At 47.5% G+C, this 17,972-nt stretch overlaps 1 protein-coding gene across 4 annotated transcripts in view; it reads right to left on the bottom strand.

The window, feature by feature from the left end:
- Positions 1–982: 982 nt before the first annotated feature.
- Positions 983–17,972, bottom strand: part of LOC135054724 (gastrula zinc finger protein XlCGF17.1-like) — a 56,458-nt gene continuing 39,468 nt past the window's right edge. The window contains exons 5-6 of one of the 4 annotated variants that reach the window (XM_063958021.1): positions 13,723–14,562; positions 983–1,377 (exon numbers count right to left, since the gene is read on the bottom strand). In XM_063958021.1, the coding sequence (XP_063814091.1) occupies positions 1,286–1,377; positions 13,723–14,562 (932 nt within the window). In that variant the 3' untranslated portion in view covers positions 983–1,285. Of the gene's footprint in view, positions 1,378–12,832; positions 14,563–17,972 lie in introns of those variants that run through there. The other 3 variants (XR_010243557.1, XM_063958020.1, XM_063958019.1) reach the window with 3 other exon arrangements.

A 17,972-nucleotide genomic window follows, 5' to 3' on the forward strand; every position in this document is an offset into this window, starting at 1 on the left:
ATGAAGTCTAAATGACGAAACGCGTTGGGCTACCTGGCAGTGACCTCATACCAAGTTAAGTTAAAATTGTTTTACATTTTTAACATATATTTTAACTAGTATTTGTAGCATTGTGTTTATTGTTTTTATCCCATTTTTTAAGAATTGTTGCTGCTTAAATTTTAGTAATTGCATATAACTATTGTCTGTTTTAGTGTTTAAATAAATATCTCCCTTTTTTAAATTCATTTTTGATCTGGTTACTCATTTTAGATACATTTTTTAGATCCACATTTACTGAACTATTTTAAGACACCGACGGTCACTATATCCCCCACCCCCCTGTGTGTATTATTCGTTGTTTCAGGGAACTACCATCCCTGTGTTTTTGGGGGACAGCTGACGCCCTTGCTAATCCCTAGGGAGTGTCGTTTACTTTAACTATACATGGATCCTAGATCATTTGGTGTTGTACACAAGTGGCGCAATAATTTCCCCCCCTATTGTTGATATATATATATATATATATATATATAGCCGAAGTGCAGTACACGTGGCCAGGACTATAGGAAATCTGATCCAAAATGCCCACTAACACCCCTGCGCCTCCGGTGGATTAGTGTTGTAGGACAGGAACGTTCTGGAATCACAAACAGGAAGCATGGTTAAAATGGCCCCCATGCCATGTGTTACGATTCACCTGCCTCTAATGTATGGCAGGTGAATTACAAGGAGAGGATTACTACTGGAGGTGCAGGCAGATGCAGTGTGACATAGAAATGGTTAACCAGACTTGACTGGGGAATACTGTAATAACTTGAGCGCGTTGTAGCAGAATTTAAGATTAGCAGACTATGGACTCTCCCTTTAATACTGGAATGTGCAGCACCACACTTTACACTGGACAGCAGGTGAGTAATATAACACAGCTAAGAGCCAGGACTTGAATTCAGGACTAGAATGTATCACAATCACTGTTGCAGGTAATGAATGTCCACAGAAGTGCAGGAATACTAAGTACTTTATTATAGCAGTGGTATAATAAGGTATGGCAGAGGAATCACAGTAACAATCCAGGGTACAATATGAGCAGAGAGTAAATGGTTTTTCAGACTGAGACTTGCAGCAGAGTAATGAGATAGTTGAACAAGGAACCAGAGTAATATAATCCACGGAACTCAGATTGCAGGACTTGTACAATAAAGCATAACAGCATGCAGGCATAGAGGAAGTCCATAGTAACATGTAACACAAGTAATGAATACTAGAGAATCCACAGAGCACAGTGAAAGTCTATAATACTTAGCTAAATAGTCCTGGCATGAACATGAACTGGCAAGAATGGTTGTGGCAGGATAACATGAACTGGCAGACCAGGCTTCTCGGCATGAACAGGAGCTATGTACACAGAGCCAAAGGAACAGAACACATATGGATCAGCTGACACCAGATACATACTGAACAGAATCCTAACACCATGCTTACACTTATAATCACAGTGCAGGTTATAACCCCGTGTAAAGACATGTATAACCTGCAAATATCCTGTTAATAACACCCCTGTTAATAAAGGCTTAATAGCCTATGCAATTCTTACAACCCATGCAGCCTTTGCTGCTGCTATAGGCTTATACACTTCTCCCCCCCCCCACCCCGTGCAGCTGCGCTGCCTGAGAAGACTCCCACTCCCCCTGTGCTCCGTGTACCGCTGTCTATTCCAGAGGGGAGCGGGTACACTGAGCCGGGGAACGGTTACAGGGAGCCGGGGAGCGCGCTCTATAGCGCGGCGGTATGAGGCGGAAGTGCGGCCGGCGTACGGGTTCTGAGCGGCGGGTCTGAGATGGGGAACGGTTACAGGGAGCCGGGGAGCGGGTACAGGGAGCCGGGGAGCGCGCTCTATAGCGCGGCGGGTCTGAGCGGCTCTAGCGAGCGCTAATAACACTAACAGCGGCTCGTCACAGCATTGTAAGCGGCGGGCGGCGCACATAGTGGCGGGCGGCGCACATAAAGTATGTTCCCCACACAGCGGGGCAGCACCGTGAGCTGACCGCCCCGTCCCCCAACATACCTGGACGGCTGTGGTGAGGGGCTATGACGGGGCTTCTTCTGCAAGCTCCGTCCAGCCTGTCCTGCAGGATGATCTGCCTTGGCTGTGAGGGTGCTCTGTAGTGATGACCGGCACACCAGCAGCTGCTTGTAGCAGCTTCCACTATCCTGGACCCACGCCTTTTGGAAGGGGGGAAGGGATGTGCATAAAGTTTAGAAAAAGTAAAATAAAAAATACAATAAAAAATAAGTATAAGTGCTGCAGAGCTAGCACTCGTGCCTGTTGCTACTATGAGCACAGAAAAAACACTGAGGTACTCTGGGAATATGGAGGGGAGGAGAGTTACTAAATTTAAATATTCAGTGCCTTTGTTCTGCTAAAGCCGTCCATATCCCAAGAGTACTCCAGTGACCCCTAGTGGATGAAAAAGAAACCACCTTCTGCACCCAAGCATCTGTCGTCGACTGGCGCCAAATGTGTGCAAACTGAAGGAGTCGGTCCCCCAACCCTGGAATCCTCCAGGCGGAGGCCCGTACCCTCAAATTGATGGCTTCTGCTCTGGTTTGGAAGCTGGCCGTCTACTGGCCCAATGCTTCTTGCCCCTAGCTTATTTATTGTACTGGGGTTGGTTAGTCTCAACCTTTCCTTTAGATCTACCTTGCCATCGAATCGGACGAAAATTTTGCTCCCCTTGATTTAGGGGCATAGCTAGCCGGAAACTTAACTTTCTTGGATTCAGCTTTGGACTCCAGGATATCTGTCAATTGCTTTCCGAACAGAATATTCCCAGTGAAAGGCAACGCTTCAAGAGCTTTCTTGGATTCTGCATCCGTTTTCCAAGTACATAGCCAGACTGCTCTACGGGCAGCTACCGTTAAGGCTGATGCTTTAGAAGCAATCATACCCATATCAATTCTTCCAAATATTGCGCAGCTTGTTTTATATAGCCTAGCTGAGACTCCTGCTCCCTGGTAGGTATGGCGAGGCCACTAATTCCTCCGCCCATTCTACCAGTGCTTTCGCCATCCATGCTGAAGCCATAGCTGGCCTTACCACAGCTCGAGAGAGAGAAAATATTTTTCAAGAAACCATCTACCTGTGACATCATCCAGTGAGGTAGACGGTAATGGTAAAGCAGACTTACGCACAAGTCGTACAATATGTGCATCTACCTTAGGAGGAACCTCCCTTTTTAAACAGTCCCCAGCTGAAAAAGGATAATAAGAATCCCATTTCTTCGGAATCTTATACTTTTTATTAGGAGTAGCCCACGGTCCTTCCATAATTTCCGTCAGATCCTCTGACTCCGGAAACTCAGTCATAACCGATTTTGGACGTTTAAACTTAGGTGCCTTAGATTTTGACATTGCCTTGGCTGGTTCCTCAAGACACATAATAACTTTCATGGCATCAATGAGCTCAGCTATATCCTCTGTGCTGAAGCCCTCCGACTGGTCGTCATATGGGGTATTTGAATACACTGTATCCTCATCTGTTGTTTCATCTTGTGTAGTCTGTAATATGGATGTATCTACCCTGGTATTAATAGCCTGGCAACTTGTAGAAGCTGTTGGCATCAAACCATAAGGAGGGAGCTGCATGTATGGGTTAATAGTGTAACCTATTCCCGGGGGTGGAACTGCAGGTGCTAATCTGTTAGCTATTGTAGACAAGGTCTGTGCGACCACACCCCTTCTTGCAGGGCGTTGCCCCTCATAAGTAACATACTGGGCTATTTCATGCAAAATCCTTTTACCAGATAAGCATGTTAAGGGTTTCCCTGATAAAGTATCCTCGTCTTTTGCCTCTCACAGACATGGTAAATGATCCGTTTTGTTTTTTTTACAAATACTGCACTCTCTGTGACTGAAAATCACCTATATAGATATAGAAGTGATATCAATCTGACCACAATCCGAGCACCTGAATGGAGTATCAGAAACCATGCTTGACAAACATATAAAAGTCAGCAATCACACTAGCAGTCACATGTTAATTATTAGACATTGTCATATGAGAATATAATCAACCACAGAATACTTTTCTAGTATGTAGGATTACAATGACTGCACTTCTGTTTTTAAACAGCTATTATCACAAGTTTTCTCAGACATGTTATGCAGAAAACAACAGTACTGTACAGGTCTCATATGCATTGTGTACCAAAATTAACTATTCATACTAACAAGTAGAAATAATTTTAGTACTGTATAACCCTTACTCAGTTAGAGTGGGATACAGGGAGACTCACCCCACTTCCAGAATCAATCAATACGCCCGACAGACGCTGAGAGGATTCAGACGCTACTGGTGTACACTGCCGCTCTGGTAACTGATGACACAGATGTTCAATAACGGACCCAGACACTCAGTGAACGATAAGTGTATGCAGACGCTCCTGTCTGCGACCCGGTCTCGGCGGCAACTCTAGTGTACACAATCGCAACGTCTAAGCTGCGACCGAGTACCCTCGTGGTAGCGTCTGAGACGGAAGTGAGGTCATCAGTTCATGGACGGGAGACGCACGGAAACTGGTCATGACCTGGGGGAGGGGCGACCAGGAGAGCATCTGACTCCCCCTGCTGACATAAACCACAAGGATCGTGGCCTCAGCCTAGTCCTGGCGCCTATGATCCCTGCAGCATAGCGCTGTTGCACTTAAGAGTGGCGGCGCATCAGCCACTGTTTGGTAGTCTCCTCCAATACAGTGCGGCTGTGTCCGAACTCCTCTAGTAAGTGGAATCGATGCCTTACCTTCTCACCATGCTCCGGCCACAGCCTGGTAACGTCTGCAGGACCTGCTAGAACATCCGACACAGACGCCCGTCGAGACAGCACTAATACCCACGGGTAAGCGTTGTTGCAACCCGGTGGGGAGTTGTTGGAGCGACTCTTTTCAGCACGCGTTTAAGACGCTGTTAGGAAAGATCACTCAAAACTTAGTAAGACTATAAAATAAAATAACAAAAGCTTAGGGCTGCCTTAGCAGCAGTCCTGTGACCATGGTCCGGCTCCTGCCGCACCAAACAAAAATCTGATTTGACTGAGTCAGTGGGCGGGATTATATGGAGGAGCCCGATGCATCCTGGGAGGCCAGAAAGCTCGTGACTATTTGGTGCCATTTCCGCTGTCGCTCCGGCATATCCCAATGTTATCCTGTGGACCCAGCCGGAGAAATAGGAGTTATTATAAAAACATAGACCAGCAATTTACTTTAACTTGCATAGAAATAGCAAGAAATCAAAGACTGAAATACGCTAATGCTTCTGGTGTTACATATATCCCATCACATCGATTGAAGCACAACTGTCCCTGACACACAGTGCAGGCAGCCATTTTGAGGTGATATTCTTCAGAATTTGGCCAATCAGTTCCTGAAGTACCTCAGGAAAGGCGCTGAATCCTAATGAAACGCCTCATTTCCATGAACGTTGGATCACCCCACAAAATGGATGCGCCCACTGAGAGTTAAGATGGAATTGCGAGAAGAAACATCCTGCATTTAGTACATTTTACAACTATAGCATTGAGATGTATGAAAGTTTGAGTGATGTTAACTTTTAAAACTCGCATAGTCCTATGCCAGGGGTATTCTACAAGTGGCCATGCAGCTCCTGTTGAACACATCCCAGCATGCCCTGCCATTTTGCTATTAGGGCATGCTAAACTGTGGCAGGGCATGCTGGGATATGTAGTTCCACAGCAGCTGGAGTGCCGTATGCTGAATACCACTGTCCTATACCTTTGTTTATCCTTATGCTGCCAAAGAATCTCCTACCAGGTAAGATATCTGGTAAGACCACACAGGTCTAGCCTTAAATCAAACATGCCCCCTCCTATATGGCAATATGAGGATCTCCATGGGATTACTCATTGATACTTTAATGAGGGTGCAGGGGGGGAGCGAGGTATATCAATTGCACAATTGTGTCTCCACCTCCATCGCCACATACAAAACCATGATTCCAAGCATTGAAAAGTGGGGTGAGGGTCATGATGATAAAAAATCACATCATCAAACTGCCTGGACTGCCCACTTTGTTGATTAGATGGGTGGCAGTAAGGTACTTGCAAGTTGTTTCCATTCTCCTAGGAGTTTGAAAGAGCCACCTGAGATGTGGGAGTCTCCCTGCCGTGCCAGGAGATTGGTAGGTATGCATATTGGGAGTCTAAAGCATTTAGGGCTGACGTATTAAACAGTGATGACAGATGACAAGTGGACCAGTGGAGAAGTTTCCTATAGCAACCAATCAGCTTCAAGGCAGCATCTGTCGCGTCTCTATAAAATGATAGGTAGAAGCTGACTGGTTGGGCAATATGGGCAACTTCTCTACTGGTCCACGTCTCCACCCTCTTCACTGTTTGATACATCAACCCCTAAAAAGTGCCTAAAAGACGTAAATGTACGGTGCCCACAAGAAGTAAATGTACGGTGCCCACAAGATGCAACATAGGCAAATATTTTTACATTTCTGAAGATGATGAACTGAGGCCTGACCTCCACCACCGCCAAGTCACATGTGTAGCTGTATGAATGGCTGTATTTGTGTCATAATAGCCAGAGGACATCACAACCTTGGTATTTTCATTCAAGGCTCACATATTTTTTGTTGAAGTGTTGGAACTGTATCGTAGAACACGTTATATGACACACTCAATCACAGAGTAAGCCAATACATGTGCAGTTCTAGTGTCCCAGTTCCCATATTATGTGGTACGTTCAGAGTCTCGCACAAAGCCGCCACACTGCGTGCTGGAGTATAGCTGGGGGGTTATCACCTGCAGCAGCATCGATGTGGCTGCACTGCCCATATACCTCCTCAGGTTTAAGCAGACGTCATCACCATCAGCACCAGCCTTATCACTGGTGGAATGGATCAGCCAGAATTACCTGGGTCTCTGCATACAATTACCTCTGAATAGACTGCACTTCTGTCTACATGCACACAGCACACTTACCCTAAGCTCCAATGCCCCACTGCCACCCAGTTATACCTATTTAGCCACAAGTGGATACCCGGCTGACTTAGCTCGCAGATCTGCAGAGACTTGTGTGTTCGCCTAAGACACCTGCACAGCGAGAAACTGGCAGATGCAGCCCAATATGTCCAGGCCCATGCAGAACTATCTAGGAAATAATAGGATTTTAATACCTACCGGTAAATCCTTTTCTCCTAGTTCGTAGAGGATGCTGGGGACTCAAATAGGACCATGGGGTATAGACGGGATCCGCAGGAGCTTGGGCACACTAAAAAGACTTTGACTGGGTGTGAACTGGCTCCTCCCTCTATGCCCCTCCCCCAGACCTCAGTTATAGGAACTGTGCCCAGGAGAGACGGACATTTCGAGGAAAGGATTTTTGTTAAATTAAGGGCGAGACACATACCAGCCCACACCACAAACATACCATACAACCGGAGTAACAGGAAACCAGAAAACAGTATGAACTAATAACAGCAACAAGCTGAATATAACCGATACACAACCCGCGTGTAACCAAAAACAACCAGTAACACTACCACTGCAAGGAATAGTCCGCACTGGGATGGGCGCCCAGCATCCTCTTCGGACTAGGAGAAAAGGATTTACCGGTAGGTATTAAAATCCTATTTTCTCTTACGTCCTAGAGGATGCTGGGGACTCCGTAAGGACCATGGGGTCTATACCAAAGCTACAGACCGGGCGGGAGAGTGCGGACGACTCTGCAGCACCGATTGAGCAAACATGAGGTCCTCCTCAGCCAGGGTATCAAACTTGTAGAATTTAGCAAAAGTGTTTGAACCCGACCACGTAGCTGCTCGGCAAAGTTGAAGTACCGAGACCCCTCGGGCAGCCGCCCAAGATGAGCCCACCTTCCTGGTAGAATGGGCCTTTACAGACCTCGGCAATGGTAGCCCAGCCGAAGAATGAGCTTGCTGAATCGTATTACAAATCCAGCGTGCAATAGTCTGCTTAGAAGCAGGATTTCAAATCTTGTTGGGAGCATACAAGACAAACAGAGCCTCTGTTTTCCTAGTAAGAGCCGTTCTGGCGACATAAATCTTCAAGGCTCTTACAACATCCAGAGACTTTGGAACCGCCACAGCATCCGTAGCCACAGGTACAGCAATAGGCTGGTTTATGTGAACGAAGAAACCACCTTCGGCAGAAATTGTTGACGAGTCCTCAAATCCGCTCTATCAGAATGAAAGATCAAATATGGGCTCTTGTGAGACAAAGCCGCCCACTCGGACACTCGTCTAGCAGATGCCAGAGCCAAAAGCAAGACCACTTTCCAAGTGAGAAATTTTAACTCAACCTTACGCAAAGGTTCAAACCAGTGAGACATAAGAAAATGTAACACCACTTCAAGGTCCCACGGTGCCACGGGTGGCACAAAAGGAGGATGTATATGCAGCACTCCCTTCACGAAAGTCTGAACCTCAGGAAGGACAGCCAATTCCTTTGGAAAGAAAATAGACAAAGCCGAAATCAGCACTTTGGTGGAACCCAATTTCAGGCCTGCATCCACGCCTGCCTGCAAAAAATGGAGGAAACGACCCAAATGAAACTCCTCCGCAGGAGCTGCCTTGGTTTCACACCAGGATACATACTTCCTCCAAATACGGTGATAATGTTTCGCCGTGACCTCCTTCCTAGCTTTAAGGAGAGTGGGAATGACCTCCCCAGGAATACCCTTCCGAGCTAGGATTTGGCGTTCAACTTCCACGCCGTTAAACGCAGCTGCGGTAAGTCCGGAAACACGCAGGGTCCCTGTAGTAACAGGTCCTCTCTTAGAGGAAGCGGCCAAGGATCTTCTACCAGCAATTCCCGAAGATCCGGATACCAAGCCCTCCGTGGCCAATCTGGAACAATACGTATTGCCTGAACCCCTGTTCGTCGTACGATCCTCAACACCTTTGGAATGAGAGGAAGCGGAGGGAACACATACACCGACCGAAACACCCACGGAGTTACCAGGGTGTCCACTGTACTGGCTTGGGGGTCCCTTGACCTGGAACAATACCTCGGAAGCTTCTTGTTGAGGCGCGACACCATCGTGTCTATTAGAGGAATTCCCCAACGCCTTGTCACTTCTGCAAATACCTCTTGATGAAGAGCCCACTCTCCCGGATGGAGATCGTGTCTGCTGAGGAAGTCTGCTTCCCAGTTGTCCACGCCCGGGAGGAAAACTGCAGACAGAGCGCTCACGTTCTGTTCCGCCCAGCGAAAGATTCTTGTGGCCTCCGCCATCGCTGCCCTGCTCCTTGTTCCGCCTTGGTGGTTTACGTACGCCACCGCTGTTATGTTGTCCGACTGGATCAGGACAGGGAGACCCTGAAGAAGGTTCTTCGCTTGCAGCAGGCCGTTGTAAATGGCTCTTAACTCGAGAACATTTATGTGGAGACAAGCTTCTTGGCCTGACCACTTTCCCTGGAAATTTCTTCCCTGTGTGACCGCGCCCCAGCCTCGGAGACTTGCATCTGTTGTCAGCAGGACCCAGTCCTGGATTCCGAATTGATGTCCTCTAGGAGGTGAGAGCCTTGTAGCCACCACAGGAGAGAGATCCTGGCCCTGGAAGATAGACTTATTTTCCGGTGCAAGTGCAGGTGAGACCAGGACCATTTGTTTAGCAGATCCCACTGAAACACCCGGGCATGAAACCTGCCAAACTGAATGGCTTCGTAAGCCGCCACCATCTTCCCTAGCACTCGAGTGTATTGATGAATCGACACACTTGTCGGCCTCAGTAGCTCCCTGACCACGGTCTGGATTTCCAGAGCTTTGTCCTCCGGAAGAAATACTCTCTGTCGTTCCGTGTCTAGGATCATGCCCAGAAAAGACAGCCGAGTGGCCGGAATCAACTGAGACTTTGGCAAATTTAGAATCCAACCATGATGCTGCAGAACCGACAGGGAGAGATCCACATTTCTCAACAACTGATCCTGGGACATCGCCTTTATTAGGAGATCGTCCAAGTACGAGATAATTGTGACCCCTTGCTTGCGAAGGAGCACCATCATCTCCGCCATTACCTTGGTGAAAACCCTCGGGGCCGTGGAAAGCCCAAACGGCAACGTCTGAAATTGGTAATGACCGTCCTGTACCGCAAACCTCAGGAAGGCTTGATGAGGAGGGTATATCGGGATGTGCAAGTAAGCATCCTTTATGTCGACTGACGCCATAAAATCCCCCCCTTCGAGGCTGGAGATCACCGCTCGAAGAGATTCCATCTTGAACTTGAACACTTTCAAGTATGGATTGAGAGATTTTAGGTTCAGAATTGGTCTGACCGAGCCGTCCGGCTTCAGCACAACAAAGAGGCTCGAATAGAACCCTTCCCCCCATTGGGACGAGGGAACCGGCACAACGACCCTCTGTTGACACAACTTTTGTATCGCATCCCTTACCACCTCTCTTTCGGGAAGAGAAACTGGCAAGGCCGACACGAAAAACCAGTTGGGGGGCATCTCCTGAAACTCCAGTCTGTACCCTTGGGACACTATGTCTAAGACCCAAGGATCCAGGGCCGATCGAACCCAGACCTGACTGAAGAATCGGGAGACGCCCCCCCCCCCGCCCCCGGTAGGGACTCCCCCAGGAGAGCCCCAGCGTCATGCGGTGGACTTGGTAGAGGCGGGGGAGGACTTCTGGTCCTGGGTGTCTGACACCGCAGGCGACTTCCTTCCCCTTCCTCTACCCTTTGAAGCGAGGAAGGACGAGCCCTTACCTCTTTTGTATTTATTAGGCCGAAAGGACTGCATCTGCTGATGGGGTGCCTTTTTCTGTTGTGTGGGTACATAGGGAACAAAAGATGACTTACCCGCAGTAGCGGTAGACACCAGGTCAGCCAGGCCGTCACTGAACAAGACACTACCTTTAAAAGGGAGAGCTTCCATATTCTTCTTGGAGTCGGCATCAGCATTCCATTGATGAACCCACAGCGCCCTCCTGGCCGAAATCGCTATAGCATTGGCTCTTGATCCCAAGAGGCCAACATCCCTCGCCGCATCCTGTAGGTAATCTGCAGCGTCCTTGATATAACCAAGAGTCAAAAGAATATTATCTTTATCAAGAGTATCCATTTCAGAAGCCAAATTTTCAGCCCACTTAGCAATAGCACTACTCACCCATACCGACGCCACAGCAGGTCTGAGCAATGCACCAGTATTCTTGAGAATACTAGTGCATCCTTGAGAGCGGATCCTTGAGAGCAGCCGTGTCAGAAGACGGGAGCGCCACCTTCTTGGACAATCACGAGAGAGCCTTGTCCACATTGGGAGACGACTCCCATTTTTCCCTGTCGTCAGAGGGAAAAGGATATGCCATCAAAATTCTCTTGGGAATCTGCCACCGTTTGTCAGGCGACTCCCAAGCCTTTTCACAAAGCGCATTCATTTCATGAGAGGGGGAAAATTTTACCTCAAGTCTTTTCCTTTAAATAAACAAACTCTCGTGTCAGGAACGGCAGGTTCCTCAGATATATGTAAAACATCTTTAATGGCTATAATCATGTACTGAATGCTCTTGACAACCCGTGGATGCAAAGAAGCCTCATTAAAATCGACATCAGAGTCAGAGTCCGTGTCGGTACCTGTATCTGCCATCTGGGTAAAAGAACGCTTTTGTGACCCTGAGACTGTCTGTACTTGAGACAAAGCGTCCTCCACTGACTGTCTCCATGTTTGTGTCTGAGAATCGGATTTATCCAGTCTCTTAGATAATAAAGCCACATTTGCATTCAATGTACTCAGCATAGTCATCCAATCAGCAGTCGGCTGTGTCGACAGAGACATACCTAAATCCTTTTCTGTACCCCCAATAACTTCCTCCGGTTAGGAACACCCAGGCTCAGACATACCGACACCGAGTTCCGACACACCCACACTCACACAGGCCACAAGCACGGGGACAGACCCACAAGGAAGCCTGTAGAGAGAAATACAGAGGGAGTATGCCAGCTCACACCCCAGCGCCCATACACTAAAAGAAATAGTATATATGATCAGTGCTGTCTAAACAGTATGAAAGCACCAAATTTTATGTGCCCCCCCCCCCCCCATTTTTCCTCCCTGTTACTTGCGGGAGCTTGGAGGTCCGGGCTGGCGTCTCTGCAGCACTGTAGAGATAGGAGAATATGGCGCTGGTGAGCAAATGTGCGGCTAAGCCCCGCCCCTTCCCGGCACGCTGTAGCCCACTTAAATTCCAATCTTTTATATATTGGCGGGGGTACTCTATACAGTGTCCGGGCACCATATAATGCGTTTTTGCCAGCCACCGACCCAAGTAAATGCTTCCCAGGGCGCACTGCACCATGCGAGTGCCGTTAGTGATACGTGTGGGAGCAAGGAGCGAAACCGCTGCGCTGTACCTCGTTACTGAAGTCTTCTGCCGTCACTGAAGTCTTCGGTTCTTCTAATACTCACCCGGCTTCTTTCTTCTGGCTTCTGTGAGGGGGGTGATGGCGCGGCTCCGGGAACAAGCAGCTAGGCGAACCAAGTGATCGAACCCTCTGGAGCTAATTGTGTCCAGTAGCCTAAGAAGCAGAGCCCTTAACTAAGAAGAAGTGGGTCTGACTTCTCTCCCCTCACTCCCACGATGCAGGGAGCCTGTAGCCAGCAGGTCTCCCTAAAAATAAAAAACCTAACAAAAGTCTTTCTAGAGAAACTCTGTAGAGCTCCCCTAGTGTGTGTCCAGTCACTCCTGGGCACAAAGTCTAACTGAGGTCTGGGGGAGGGGCATAGAGGGAGGAGCCAGTTCACACCCAGTCAAAGTCTTTTTAGTGTGCCCAAGCTCCTGCGGATCCCCTTTATACGCCATGGTCCATTTGGAGTCCCCAGCATCCTCTAGGATGTAAGAGAAACTGTATATAACAGCAACATATTCTTCTCACTGTGTAGAATTATAATATGTAATAAAATAATGAAATTGCATTACATTCCATACTTGCTCAATGTTTGTCTTGCAGCAAGCATGGGGAGAACATACAAACTGCACAGTTAGGGCCGTTGCATGAAATTAACCCAAGAGCCTCAGTGCTCTTAAGCAGTAATGCTAACCATTGCACCAACCGTGTTACCAAACTGATGTCTTAATGGCTCACTTTAATATAATCGAATATAATTAATTTTCTATTTCTATCTGTTTTAATGTAAATGTCTACTTAACATTTTGATTATTGCGGCAACCTGGTGTGATATTGTTCAGCTCACGGAAATGACTTCTCTCCTGTGTGAGTCAACAAGATTTAAGTGTTTAACTTTTTTCACACTCACCACAAGAAAATGGTTTATCACATGCATGATCTCTCTGATATCGTACAAGACTTCATTTTGTGCAAAACATTTTCCTTAACTCAGAACCCTGAAATAGTTTCTAACCCGTGTGAGTCCTTTGGTGTCTCACGAGATTCGATCTGTTTGTAAACCATTTCCCACAATCAGAACATGGGAATGGCTTTGCGCCCGTGTGAGTCCTCCAATGTCTGATCAGTTTTTCTTTCTTTGTAAACAATTTCCCACACTCAGAACACGAAAATGGCTTCTCACCCGTGTGAGTCATGTGGTGTTCAACCAGTTTTGATTTCTGCGTAAAACATTTCCCACATGCCGAACATGGAAATGGCTTCTCTCCCGTGTGCGTTCTCTGGTGTATAATAAGTGTAGATTTATTTGCAAAACATTTCCTACACTCAGAGCACAAAAATGGCTTCTCACCTGTGTGAGTTCTTAAGTGGGCAACAAGCTTCTGTTTCTGTGTAAAACATTTCCCACACGCAGAACATGAAAACGGCTTCTCGCCTGTGTGGATTCTCTGATGTCTAATAAGTTTTTCTTTCTTTGTAAAACATTTCCCGCACTCCGAGCATGTAAACGGCTTCTCGCCCGTGTGAGTTCTCAGATGTGCAACAAGCTTTGCTTTCTGTGAAAAACATTTGCCACACTCTGAACACGAAAATGGCTTTTCACCCGTGTGAACTCTTTGATGTCTAATAAGTTTTGATTTCTGTGTAAAACATTTCCCACACTCTGAACAGGAAAATGGCTTTTCGCCTGTGTGTATTCTTTTATGATCAACAAGACCTGATTTATGTGTAAAACATTTCCCACATTCAGCACACGGAAACGGCCTTTCACCCGTGTGACTTCTCTGATGTGAAACAAGACCTGATTTGTCTACAAAACATTTCCCACAATCAGAACACAGAAATGGTTTCTCGCCGGTGTGAAGTCTCTGATGTGTAACAAGACCTGATTTGTGTGTGAAACATTTCCCGCACTCAGAGCATGGAAACGGTTTGTCATCTGTGTGACTTCTTTGATGTCTGATGAAGATTGAGCGATGTATAAAACATTTACCACATTCCGGACAGGAAAAAACTTTTCCACTGGTATGAGATGTCCTATGTGTAATACAGGCCAAGATATTAGGAGAACATTCCAAATGTTTCGAGTTTTGTCCTGAATAATCTTGTGCGATGATGTGACCTTCTACTTCAAAATCTGGAGATAAAATGAGATGACCCTTTGAGGTATTCCCGCTTTTGCACTCATCTGCTGGGAATAAAACACATATGGAAATAGACAATTTATTATATCGTATGCAATTGAAGATTATCACGCATTTTTTCCCGTTATTTAAAATTATTACAACATTTGGAAATAAAATGGTACAAGGGCTACCTGTTTTTATATTAGAAAACCTTCTGCATTAAATGACGGGAGTCTTTTTTTATTATATGACACAAGATGGGGGAGATTTTGCCTTTAAATCACCCCCCTCCATATGTGGAATTCTCTCTTACGTGCTGTGTTTTAGTCATTGCTATCACCAGAAAATAAATATTAAGGTGGCTTATTGTTTTGACTTTTTTGCCTTGATGTGCATCTTAATCACAATGCAATGTGACAAAACCGTTTCAGGAGACTGTATTGATTACTTCGATATACTACACTTGTACATCTGTATGTGACTGAGTCTGTATACAAATTGCTATGATGCAGTGGTCAAGGGTCTTTTTCATGGGAAGTTCCATTGTACTTTGGCCCTCATTCTGAGCTGATCGCACGCTGCATCTTTTTACTGCCCGTGCGATCAGGTAGACGCCGCCTATGGAGGAGTGGATTTTTGCATAGCAAGGCTGCGGTCGCTTGTGCAGCCGAGCTTTGCAAAAAAACGAGATTTATGGTAAGAACTTACCGTTAAATCTCTTTCTGCGAGGTACACTGGGCTCCACAGGGAATGACATTGAGGGTGTAGAGTAGGATCTTGATTCGAGGCACCAACAGGCTCAAAGCTTTGACTGTTCCCAGAATGCATAGCGCCGCCTCCTCTATAACGCTGCCTCCGTGCACAGGAGCTCGGTTTTTGTTAACCAGTCCAATGCAGTAGCAGGCAAAAGAGACGACAACTGTTAGTAGCCACATACACCACACTCTCACGACAGGAGAAAGTGTCAGCGGCTAATGCCATACCAACCCAAAGAAGCTAAGTGCGTCAGGGTGGGTGCCCTGTGGAGCCCATTGTACCTCGCAGAAAGAGATTTAACAAAGGTAAGTTCTTACCATAAATCTCGTTTTCTGCTGCGGGGTACACTGGGCTCCACAAGGATAGACTTTGGGGATGTCCTAAAGCAGTTCCTTATAGGAGGGGACGCACTGTTGCGGGAATAAGAACCTGGCATCCAAAGGAAGCATCCTGGGAGGCGGAAGTATCGAAGGCATAGAACCTTATGAATGTGTTAACTGAGGACCACATAGCCGCATTGCACAACTGTTCAAGGGTCGCACCACGGCGGGCCGCCCAAGAAGGTCCAACAGACCAAGTAGAATGGGCCTTAATGTGAGCAGGAGCGGACAGACCAGCCCTCACATAAGCATGTGCAATCACCATTCTAATCCACCTGGCTAAGGTCTGCTTGTGAGCAGGCCAGCCACGTTTGTGAAAACCAAACAGAACAAAGAGAGAATCATACTTCCGGATGGAAGCAGTCCTCTTCACATAGATACGGACAGCCCGTATCAAATCCAAAGACCGCTCTTTGGGAGACAAATCAGGAGAGACAAGGGCAGGAACCACAATTTCCTTATTAAGGTGGAACGAAGACACCACCTTAGGTAAATACCCGGGATGAGTCCGCAGAACTGCCCGGTCATGGTGAAAAATCAGATATGGGGAACTACAAGACAAGGCGCCCAAATCCGACACTCTTCTAGCAGAGGCAATAGCCAGCAGAAACACCATCTTAAGAGAATGCTACTTAAGGTCAGCCGATTCAAGAGGTTCAAACGGAGTATCTTGCAATGCCTCCAAAACCACCAACAAATCCCAAGGAGCCAGGGGCGGGAATAGGGAGGTTGGATTCGCAACACACCCTGAGTGAAGGTATGTACATCAGGCAAGGTAGCGATTTTTCTCTGAAACCAAACCGACAGGGCAGAAATATGAACCTTGATGGAAGCCAGACGCAGGCCAAGGTCCAGGCCCTGCTGAAGAAAAGCCAAAAGCTTGGCCGTACTAAACTTGGAAGCGTCATAATTGTTAGAAGCGCACCAAAGTAAGAATGCCAGACCCTATGGTAAATCAAAGCAAAAGCCGGTTTCCGGGCCCGCAGCATAGTTTGAATGACCGACTGAGAAATAGCTCTGGCCCTCAAGACGGAAGCTTCAAGAGCCACTCCGTCAAAGCCAGCCGGGCCAAGTCCTGGTGGACACAGGGGCCCTGAACGAGGAGGTCTGGTCGCTGTGGAAGTAGAAGGGGACACTCTAGCGAGAGGCCCCGGAGGTCTGAGAACCAGTGCCGTCTGGGCCACGCTGGAGCTACGAAAAGCAGAAGTCCTCCTTCCTGCTTGAACTTCCGTATTACCCTGGGCTGTAGTGACACCGGAGGGAACACGTACGGCAGCCAAAAATTCCACGGAACCGCCAGCGCATCCAAGAACGCTGCTTGAGGATCCCTTGTTCTTGCTCCGAAGACCGGAACCTTGTGATTGTGTTGAGATGCCAGCAGGTCCACGTCCGGAAGGCCCCACCTTTCCACTAGGAGTTGAAACACTTCTGGATGGAGGCCCCACTCTCCGGCGTGTACGTCCTGATGACTGAGAAAGTCCGCTTCCCAATTCAGGACCCCCGGAATGAATATTGCCGATATGGCAGGTAGATGGCGTTACGCCCATTGAAGAATCTGTAATACTTCCTTCATTGCCAAGCGACTTCGAGTGCCGCCTTGATGATTTATGTAAGCCACTGTGGTGGCGTTGTCCGACTGTACCTGAAAAGGTTGGTTCTGTATTAAATGCTGGGCCAGGTTCAATGAGTTGAATACCGCCCGTAATTCCAGAATGTTGATCGGGAGAACGACCCCAGCACAATCGTTGGTCCTGAAGCCACCAGCTCAGTGACAGACGGACCTCCGGTGTCAAGGAGATTTATTGAGACCTGATCTGGTGAGGCAGGCCGTCCCACTTGGCCAGAATCAGCCTCTGGAGGGGGCGAGAATGAAAGTGAGCATACTCCACCATGTCGAATGCCGACACCATGAGGCCTAGCACTTGCATCGCCGAATATATCGACACTTGCGGACGAAATAGGAAGTATCGAATCCTGTCCTGAAGCTTCAGGACTTTCTCCCGAGACAAAAACAACTGTTGGTTGCGAGTGTCCAATAACGCTCCCAGGTGCACCATGCTCTGAGCAGGGACCAGGGAGGATTTCTTCCAGTTGATGAGCCACCCGTGGGCTTGCAGAAACCGGACAGTAAGATCCAGATGACGTAGGAGAATTTCTGGGGAATTTGCCAGGATCAACAAGTCGTCCAGGTACGGTAGGATCCTGACCCCTTGACGGCGGAGTACAGTCATCATCACCGCCATGACTTTGGTGAAGACTCGCGGAGCCTTGGTCATACCAAAAGTTAAACGCCCGAAATTGGTAATGTAGATTGCCAACCGCTAACCTCAGAAACTGCT

This window comes from Pseudophryne corroboree, chromosome 3 (genome assembly GCF_028390025.1).
Source record: "Pseudophryne corroboree isolate aPseCor3 chromosome 3, aPseCor3.hap2, whole genome shotgun sequence".
Lineage (NCBI taxonomy): Eukaryota > Metazoa > Chordata > Amphibia > Anura > Myobatrachidae > Pseudophryne > Pseudophryne corroboree.